The sequence below is a fragment of the Podarcis erhardii genome (assembly GCF_964252035.2).
Source record: "Podarcis erhardii genome assembly, chromosome: 16".
Taxonomy (NCBI): Eukaryota; Metazoa; Chordata; class Lepidosauria; order Squamata; family Lacertidae; genus Podarcis; species Podarcis erhardii.
Window position 1 is genome coordinate 24,156,235 of NC_138514.1, and position 10,153 is coordinate 24,166,387.

At 42.9% G+C, this 10,153-nt stretch overlaps 1 protein-coding gene across 6 annotated transcripts in view; it reads left to right on the forward strand.

Annotated features, from left to right (window-relative positions):
* APLP2 (amyloid beta precursor like protein 2) overlaps positions 1-9,767 on the forward strand; it is a 53,790-nt gene extending 44,023 nt beyond the window's left edge. For 2 of the 6 annotated variants that reach the window (XM_081843995.1, XM_081843999.1), the window contains 7 exons: positions 1,235-1,334; positions 1,607-1,780; positions 2,350-2,385; positions 6,861-6,943; positions 8,078-8,152; positions 8,550-8,705; positions 9,209-9,767. In XM_081843995.1, coding sequence (XP_081700121.1) covers positions 1,235-1,334; positions 1,607-1,780; positions 2,350-2,385; positions 6,861-6,943; positions 8,078-8,152; positions 8,550-8,705; positions 9,209-9,310 — 726 coding nt within the window. In that variant the 3' untranslated portion in view covers positions 9,311-9,767. The remainder of the gene's footprint in view (positions 1-1,234; positions 1,335-1,606; positions 1,781-2,349; positions 2,386-6,860; positions 6,944-8,077; positions 8,153-8,549; positions 8,706-9,208) is intronic. The other 4 variants (XM_081843996.1, XM_081844000.1, XM_081843997.1 and 1 more) reach the window with 3 other exon arrangements.
* The last annotated feature ends 386 nt before the right edge of the window (positions 9,768-10,153 follow it).

Genomic DNA, 10,153 nt, shown 5'->3' on the forward strand with positions numbered 1-10,153 from the left:
ATCCCTTTCGATTCCTTACATTTTGGATTCACATCAAGCTCCTCGATCGATCCAGGAGATTGACAGACTGCCACGTGGAAAATTAAATTGCTTTCCTTCTTCTCTTTAAAAGTCAGATACACTTCAGACCATAAGAAGCAGTTCATTAGTGTTCCAGCTTGGTTATCCATATTAATGCATTCCATATCAGCTCCCTAGAATCCATTAATGTGCAGCACCCTCTGCAGGTCAAATACATGGTAGCCATAAATTCAAGAAGCCAGTGGGAAAGGTTGTGCTTGTGTACAGAAACAGGAACCTGGGTTGTAGATATGAAACCACACCCGGCCATTTTGTCCAGGCAAGCCTCCCTGAACAAAGGCCAGCATTGTAAGAGAATGTTACTGCCTCTGCTTTGAACAAAGTGCTGTTAAGCTACGTAACCTCTCCTGAGAAAGCTGTTGCTTAGGGTAATGTACTATGGGGGGAACATTATTTTATGCTAGTTGTATTGGAAGCATAAGCATGACCCTTCAGATCTATATAGAGCTATACATAGATTCATGCAGATTTTTCTTCTGCTACATAATAGAAATTATTGCTGGGCCTGGAAGGAGTCTTCCTTTGCCAGGCACCCAACTGGACAAACTTCTGAGGTTCTCAGGGTTATGGCTTAAATTGCAGGGAAACTGGGTCTTTTCTCACTGTAGAGAACCTGCTATTGTTCTCCTTTTCCTCACCATTGCTTTAGCAACAACAACAAAAGTTTTCTTACATCCTATATTAGGGTGAAACCCAATGCCTGGGTTGCCCAGTTAAGGTGACCTACAGGTGATATCATTACTTTGCACAGCGCATAGTTATCTTATGGGTTCCTCAGTCACAGCATGTGGTGATGAACACTAGCTTAGATTGTATCTTTCTATGTAAAGATTAAGAACAGCCCTCCTGGATCAGGACAAAGGCCTACCTAGTCCAGCAGAATACAGTAAACTAAAACATCTACTATGCAGAATACAGTAAGCCAGATACTTCTGGAGAGCCCAAATGCAGAATTTGAGTACAAGAGCACTCTCCCCGCTTGTGAATCCCAGAAGCTGCCTCTGACAGTGGAGGTGGAATATAGCCATCATGGCTAGTAGCCAGTGGCAGCAAATGTGAGGATTCCAAAACTCTTTATCTCTAGAGCAGACGTACTTGTTTAAGTAAAAATAGAATTGATACTCTTTGTGAACTCTGCCCTCTCTCTTGGTAGGTCATGACGCATCTCCATGTGATTGAAGAGAGAATGAACCAAAGTCTGTCCCTGCTCTACAAGGTACCTTATGTGGCAGAAGAAATCCAAAGTGAGATTGGTTAGTACCTTTGACCTCTTTTTACGATCCCTAAGCTAGTTCGCCAAAAGCACCAAAGCATTTTGGCACCTGAGATCAACAACAACAACAAAATAGCAGTACAAACCAAGTATATACTTGTGAAAAGTTCCACCCCGAGCATCTAGCAAATTATTTCCTCCATAGACGAATAAAAATAATCCTGACTCGAATCCAAGAGGTTGTGTTGAGTTTCTTGGAAACATCTTCATAGGACAACACTTTCTAACTAACTGAGCAACTACTGCTTACAGATGAGCTCCTTCAAGAACAGCGGGCTGACATGGACCAGTTTACATCTTCCATCTCCGAATCCCCTGTGGACGTCCATGTGAGCTCCGAAGAGAGTGATGAGTCTCCCCTTTTTGATGGCAAGCCCTTCCGTCCATTCCAGGTGAAAACTTTCCCAGCCTCACTGGAAAATGAAGGTATGTAGAATTGTGAAAGTGCTGCTGTATCTGGCCTCAGCTGACGCCATAGATCAGCTACCCAGGTTAACATACTTGTCCTCACTTTTATTCTGGATATTTTTCTTGCCAGAGCTGCTTTAAAAGTAGCTCCTGACAAAAGAGCAAGTAGGCAACTGGTTTCTAATTGTGTCAGACGTTGTCATGTTGAGGCGCCTCCAATTCTATATTCCTTTTTAAGTTTAGTATTCTGATTTTAATTTGAGCACATGACAGTGCAGTAAATGATCTAGCTTTGCTTTCTTCCCCGGATGCTTATTTTATTTTGAAGCTTGGCTGTGAATTAATTCCCATTTTCTTTCATAGAGCCCTTAGCCCAAGCTCAGTTTCATTGCACCTGTTGCTTGCTTTCTGGTGTTCAAAAGTTGGAATAAAACAAAAGAAGCTAGAACTTGCTATTAATCGCTAATCTAAATGTTGCCCAGGATCTGAGTTAGAAATCGTACACAAGCCTTTTTCTTTTCTCTCCTCTTAATCTCCTTTCTCTGCTATTTTTTTTTTTTGTTCTTGTGTTTTCCCGCCTGCTATAGATTCTCAGCCGGATTTGTACCATCCAGTGAAAAAAGGTTGGTTCTAAGCTGATCCCTCAAAACGCCTTCTGTCATGCCCCCTGCCTTTCCAGTGTGTTCTGATAGCTTTTGCTTTTAGTTTCATAACATCAACTTCCACCTCCCTCCCTTCTGCTGATATAAAGCTTCAGAAATTAAAGTAGCCACCCCCTGTGCAGAAAGAGTCAGCTTGGCTGCCTCTGATTAGTTGACTAATGTTTCAATCATGGTAAATGGTATACATACAGTGTTGGTAACATTGTAATACTGGCTTTAGATATGAGAGTTTGGTGTTCTCTAGCATTGTTAGTAGCATAGTGCTGTGAATGCTAATCAGTTTGCTTTTAGAGCTACTTGGGTGAAATATCAGTTTTATTTTAATTGCCCTTTCCCATCTGTTCTGCATCATAAACATTATATGGAATGACAAAGCTTGAGTTGGGCAGATCTTTTGGAATTCTACAGGTTAAAAGATGTCCTACTCTGTACTGAAAGACAGAACACTGCTATTCCGTATGAAATACCTTGCAAGGCGTGTTGACCCACAGTGTTTCCAATGGACAAGGCATATTTGCCAAAATGCACACAGCTGTAAATTCCATAAGCCTTCTTTCATTGGGGTTGGAGAACCATGTGCAGGATCCTTTCCTCAGTTTCTCTTCTGGTGTGTTTATTTTTACTGACTTATGTTCCAAGTCCTGCTTTGTAGCAAAAGCTTCTTTTTGAACAAAGGGTGCAACAACTGCTTAGAAGTTGGACTCTTCTCAATGTGGGCTGTTTTGCATTTCAGCACTCTTTACTCTTTTCTACAGTGTATCAGGCTTTGTTTTATAATTACTGACTCTGAAGGTACTAGGAAAATCTTAGCAAGTCTCATGCTTCTTGAATCAAGTTTCAACATGAATAAGCAACCGGTGCAGCTACTTCAGGAAAAGGGTTATGCTAATTCTGAGAGCTGCCTTATCTAGCACCGATGTTCTGCTGCAGACCAACTTCAAGGGCAGTCCCATATAAAATGCATTGTAATAGTCTAATCTGGAGGTTACCAGAGCATGGAATCCAGTGGCCAAGTCATTCCTGTGCAGAAAGAGCTGGAGCTGGTGTATCAGCTGGAGCTAGAAATAGACTCTCCTGTCCAACAAGGCCACCCGAGCCTCCAGCAACAAATGATGGATTGAGGAGTTCTTGCAGGCTATGCACCTGCTCCTCCTTGTGGGCAGCAACCATGTACGGAGCAAGCCATTTCCTTGCAAACATAACACCTCTGTCTTACCTGAATCCAGCCTCAATTTATTGGCCCACATCCAGCCCATTGCCACCTCCAAACCCGGAAAACAACTGAAGCTCTTGTCCACTGAAACTGATTTGTTCTGTCTTCATAACTGCCCTGGAGTGAGCTTCACCTCACTGGGTCAAGACGGCTGACTCAAACCAAGATGAAACAGAACATTTTGCAGTCCATTCTCAGCTGAGTTGAGGCAGCTGTGAACTGTGGTGCATTTCTTTCTGCCTTCCTTTCCTTTCCTTTCCTTTCCTTTCCTTTCCTTTCCTTTCCTTTCCTGTTTTGTTTTGTTTTGTTTTTTTAGCACAGTGCCTGCCAGCTAGCGCTGCTTTTTACCCAGAGATGTATGTGAGATATAAAGAGCTTTTCCTCCAACAACTATTCCACTTAAGGCTGTTAAATGGTGCAGAACTATCTAATGGTACCTGTCTTAGCTGCCGAATTCCCTGCCCGAAGCCTTTGCTGTGCTGGCTCCTGAGAACTGGAAGTGTCAGAGAAAGGCCTATAAAGGCCTGAGGTTGACTAACCTGGAATGGTTAGGCTGAAAGTCTTTAGAAAATATCAATGATTGACTTTCACACAAAATAAGTTACCAGGCTTAGTGAGCAAGGTGGACTTCCTGGAGCGTGATTGGAGTCTGAAATGGCATTTCCTGAGCAACTTAGGCAGAGGCAGTAAAATCAGACACTTTGTCATGGATTGCTTTTAGTGGAACAGGTGAGCTGGATTCTTTGACCAAATCAAGCACTTTGGTTTAAATGCCAACAATTTTCTGCAACCAATTCAGTGCTTATGCAAAAGAAAAAGAAAAAAGAAATCAATTCTGATATGGATATCCCCTCACATGCACTCCAGCTTTAAATAAATGGGTTTTAATATTTGCACTGTTTCCTTAAAAACTAATATTCTCAGTTTCAAGAAAATGTTCCTAAAGGTGTTGGTGAGGTCCCTGTAGAAACAGATGGCAAATGTAAATATAAAATGGATGCATATAGACAATAGAGACAGAACAAGGCACATGCATGTCCACAGTGTAATTTGAAATCCTTTAGCATCTCTTTAAATAAATGTACATAAGTAGTTCACTTGAAAAGGTCACACGGTGTAAATCCTTACTCAGCCATAAATGGGGAGGAGAATTATGCATGCCACTTTGAGTTCCTTGGAGGAAAGAGGGGATAGAAGTGTCAACAACGATACTGTTTTTGGAAAATAATTTTATATTAATCAATGGTGTGACATTAAAGCCAACCATGCATATCCCCCCAGATAAACCTGCAAACTTCTTGATCATGCCTGCAAATTGACAATGTATTATGTGACACGAATATAGCTGTGTACTATATTTATATATCAGTTTGGAAGCTAACATGGCTTACATTCTCTTTGTGAAGTACGTCACAACAGTTAGCCCAGATGGATTTTTCTAAAACAGTTTCCTTCACAGTGGCAAAGAGCTGCAGGTCAATTAAGGCTGGCTTTGTAGCACCTGCATAGGTCTCTGCATCCCCTCTTACAGGTAGCCTTTCCCAGGCTTGGCCAAGAGTGATCAGGTTGCCCACACCTCAGTCACAGGGATGTGTTACAGGCAAGATGCTTTGACGCCGAGTGCCACATCTGTGCTGGCTTTCGTGACCTTTTGCCAGCTGCCATGTTCTGCATCTTGACATGTATTGGCTTCCTCGTTTGAGCATACCTCAGTGTGCCTATCGTCCTACGCCTGCCTGGTGAGCAGAATACAGTGAGCCTGCAACTTACATTCAGCTTTATGTGCATGGCTAAAAATAACAAAAATTGGAAAGGGGGAAAAACAACTTTTGCAATCCCACCCACTATTGAATCCAATGTGTTTTCACTATACAGTACGTGACTTTGGCTTAGGTGCGCTTCCCAGAATGTAACACCCATGTAAGTTTGCAGGCTTACTGTACTTGAACCACGAAGGTGTTTGCCTTTTAAAATGAGCTAACGTGTCACCAGCAGATGGAATAGATCAGCTTTCATTTCATAGACACAAAGGGAGCTGGGTCAGTTTACTTGGCACCCTTGATGCAGGATCAGTCCCCCACCACAATGCTTCGTCTCTTTCTGCTTGCTGTTTTTAGACTTCCTTTGGTGTCGGCATCCTATACGATGTCTAACCTGCCCACATGCTCTAGGCAAAATGTGACTGCACCACTATTTGGCATTTTCAGGCAGTGAAAACAAAAGAAAGTCACTGTGACAGATGCCCCAAAACACAATTAATCATTCACGTGCCCTCAAAGAACCTTGCTAACAGAATACATGAACTCGTCCCTGAGCACAACAAATGGTAGGGCAAGATGTGCAATCAGTTATGAAGTGTTTAACTGGTGTATATTATATTACCTTTGCACCATATGAAGCAAAATTTGGATATGTGGAGCATCTCAGGAATCCAGTGGCTACCTTGGATCCTTCTGCAAATCCATAATGCCTGCCGACATTTTGCAATATTCAGATATCAGATGCTCTTTGTGACTTGAGTGGTTTGACTGTTGCATCAGTCTCTTCTGCTATTCCTCTCGATCAATGTATGAAAGCTCAGGTCTTAATGGAAATGCAGAGCGGGCTTGTTGATATCCTCCTCCATTATCACATGCAGTGTTTCATTGGGAACAGGCTGACTGATATTTGGAACTTCATTTGCTCCTCCCTTGAAATTGATTCTGGACTTGAGCCAGACACAGGACAGGAACTCATTAAGTTTGCTCAGTGGGTGAGCTGTTTGGAATGACTTTGAGGCTCGTTCCCTAGTTAGTTGCTGATGTGCAGGCTTTCTAAAGGGACAGTGCTGACTTTGCTGTGGCAAGAATATCTCTTGCATGCTGGCTCACATCCTGGTTTCATGGGGCATTTATAGCAGCCTCTAGGGACATCTCCCTTGGACTCCCATTGCTTTGTGCCATATCATACTAGCTGACTGTAGAATGGGTGTGTGCTTGAACCTTCTGGAAAAACTTCCATCATGTTTCCCCCATTTGCCAGCCCCTCCCCCCCTTCTCATTGTTTGTCTTGCTAGCATAACACTTTGGTGTCCTTCTAACAAGTGCATAATAAGGAGATCTAATAATATGTATATATACGAGAAGCTAGGAATCGTAGTGTGCCATACAGACTGGGTGCCATACAGACAGGACAAAATGGCCTTTTCCATTATCTGATCTCCTCCTTTGTTTCTTCTGCACAGGATCTGGCATGGCTGACCTGGATGGACTGATTGGGGCAGAAGAGAAAGCAATCAACAGCAAGAACAAGCTGGACGAGAATGTGGTACGTCCTTTTGCATTTATTTTTATTTTTTTTATTTGCAGAAAACACGGAGCCTGAGATGTGGCTTGCTTTCATGTCGCCCGCTGCTTGCTTGATAGTCACTAGACTCATTCCATATGGTGCAGGGGAGGCGCAGATTACTGACTTGCAGCTCCCGCAGGCTTCCCGCATGTGTCAGAGACGGAAGGGTAGGAGTGTGAGGGAAGCAGAGCTAGCATCCTCGCCCTGGACAGCTTTATGGATGTGGGAGGCGGAACAGAACCCTTTGGTGCTCTGGCACAGGCTCCACCGACAGATTTGTCAGCTATTTTGAGTGGCAGCATCTTCTGTCAAGTGTAGCAGGCTGCAGTGTTTAGAGCTGATGCTGAGATGTACTCTGTGTTTGCACCTCCTGTCTACATCCTTGTTGAAAACTGTAAATAGGAGCTTGTTCGGAGGCAAATTACTGTATCTGGTTGATGGAACGCAAACCAGGCTTATTCTACTAAAATGTAGCTAGCTGACATCTATGTCGCATCACAAGCATTCTCCACCACCAGGGAAAGCTTTAAATATAACCTAACAAGATAGAGGTAGGTAGGTAGATAGATAGATAGAGATAGTCACTTGAACCTTCCTACGTCTTGCTGGCTGCTGTACCAGCATCTTGCTGGGCTTCCCTGGCAGCCATGCATATTTAGTGTGAAGGAGCACACAAATGCACACACGTAGGGACTTCTATTTGGGAACAGGAGGCCTGATTAGCCAGGATTCCTGCTTGAGTGGAGGAGTCCCTGTCTATGTGCAGTTGTATGTATGTGCACCTCCTTTACACTGAATATGTGGTGCATAGCCACCATAGTTAGTGGGCCAGATTCCTTTCTCTTGCGTTTGGTGTTTGATGCCTTCTTTTACTGGTTTTGCAAAAGCCCTACCTTTTTAGCCCTGGAAGCTATTGGGGTTTTGCTAAGCACATGAAACCTAAGCCAGAGAGATGGGTGTTATGACTTAGCAGAGTTTTGCTAGCTATTTGTTTAGTTTAGAAGCTGCTCCTTTTTGCAAACCCAAGGTGATTTTTTTATGCACACCCCTGCCCAGTATTCCTCCTTTCTGTCATTAGCTCCTTGTGTAAAATTCCTTCATGACTGTTTTCAGGTAATTGATGAAACCCTTGATGTGAAGGAAATGATTTTCAATCCTGAGCGAGTCGGTGGACTGGTGGATGAGCCGGTATGTATATAGCCACCACCCCAGGCTTGCTGTTAGGGGACTTCATGCCCTGACCTGGGTGTTAAGTAGCACTGTGTATACCTCTTCTAGTTCTGAATATGCCATGAGCATTGCAAAGAGCAGTGGGCCAGGATTTCCTGGAAGAAACGTTTTGTTATTGGCCACGTAGGAGACACGTAAGCAGAAGAGGTCCCATGTGTGTGTCACATATCTGAGAAGGTGTTTTGCAAGGTGTCCCCTGCCAGCCAGATCACAGTGAGAGGGATCAGGGCAAGACCATGACCAGGCACATCTCATGCTTGCTGTGGCAGTTGGTCAAATGAAGGTGCCTCCCAAGCTAGTTTAGTCATGTTCATTTCCAGCTCTCAGCCCCTCCACATCACTTCTTCCTGTGCAGGAAAACGACAACGCGCTCCGTGACGACTTCAGCTTCAGCAGCAGTGCTCTCATTGGTCTCCTGGTGATCGCTGTTGCCATAGCCACAGTCATTGTCATCAGCTTGGTGATGCTGAGGAAGAGGCAGTATGGAACCATCAGCCATGGGATCGTAGAGGTGAGAGGGGCCTCGAGATTTATCGCCTCTGAGAGAGGGGGGAGGGCTGGATCAGCCTGCTGGGTGGGGGAATGGGGTGGCAGCAGTTGCTCTCTGCCGATTTGAGTGTTTGGCAGTCAGTGGCCTTATGTGGTTCAAAGCTGTTCGCTGAAGGTATAGCTTTAAAAAGAGAGAGAGAACTTCACTTCTATTATCCTCTCAGTTCACACGTGCACAGAACATACAAATCATCAGGTTCAGAGCAGTGACTGGAAATCACTGACATTTTAGCTTTTGGCTTGATCATGTGCAATAAGGCATGTGGGAAAGAGCATTCAGACGGGAGTTGAGGCTGCTTTTCTTAGGGAGATGATGGAAGTTGAATCTCTTGCAACGAAGACCTCAGCTTTAAGAGATTAATACCCTTAAATTCTATCCAGGGAGCAGGCCCCACAAATGTGTTTAGCCCAAGATGCTTGCATACCTCCTCTTCACTCGCTAACTGTTGGTTCTCTTCTTTGAAGGTTGACCCGATGCTCACGCCAGAGGAGCGGCATCTGAATAAGATGCAAAACCATGGATACGAGAATCCAACTTACAAATACTTGGAGCAGATGCAGATTTAAAAGTTGTTGAAACCACTGCAGCCCTGACCAGCAAAGGATCAGGGTAGGAAGGGCCAAAAATGGTCCAGTATTTTGGATCAGCTGTTGACCAACTTTTGCTTGAAGAGGACTTCATATTACATTCAGAACTCCTGGATCATTTAAGACTTAATTACTACTGTAGAGTTGCAAATTCCATTCTTTTAAATGGGTGAGGAAATGATAATATAACAATATATGATATATAAACCTTAAATGGGAAAATGGATCTATTGCAGATATTTGAGATGTAGTTTTTTTTTTCCTTTTTTTAAGAAACTTAATCTAATGAGAGAAAATCCCAGTGCTGTCGTATTGTCTGATAACAAACTCTCTGTATAAATGAGAAATGTTGTTTTATTTCTGATACACCACTTGTATATTCAAGGTCATGTACCAACCGCATTGTATAAACAAGACATTTGTGGCTCTTTGGTCATTCTGGCTTTTATATATATATATATATATATATATATATATATATATATATATATATATATATATATATATATATATAAAAGCAGTATTCCTTTTTTAAAATAAAGTTTTCACCAAAGTCACCAAAAAATTGAAATATTGGGGTTTAGGGTCTTTGGGAGACAAATAAATAACCAGGGAAGCAAATAACAATAATGGAAACCTTATATAAATTCTCAGATTCCAGTGACCTGTGCACGTCTTCTTCTTCTGTGTGGCTTGGTTTTCAAAAATCCTAGATCCTATAGAGGTAAGGAGAGGAAATTCTTCTGCCTTAGTGAAATATTGGGACCTGGTTGGTGCAGATTGGGATTGCACACTTTGTCCACTTTTCTGAACCTGGTCCTT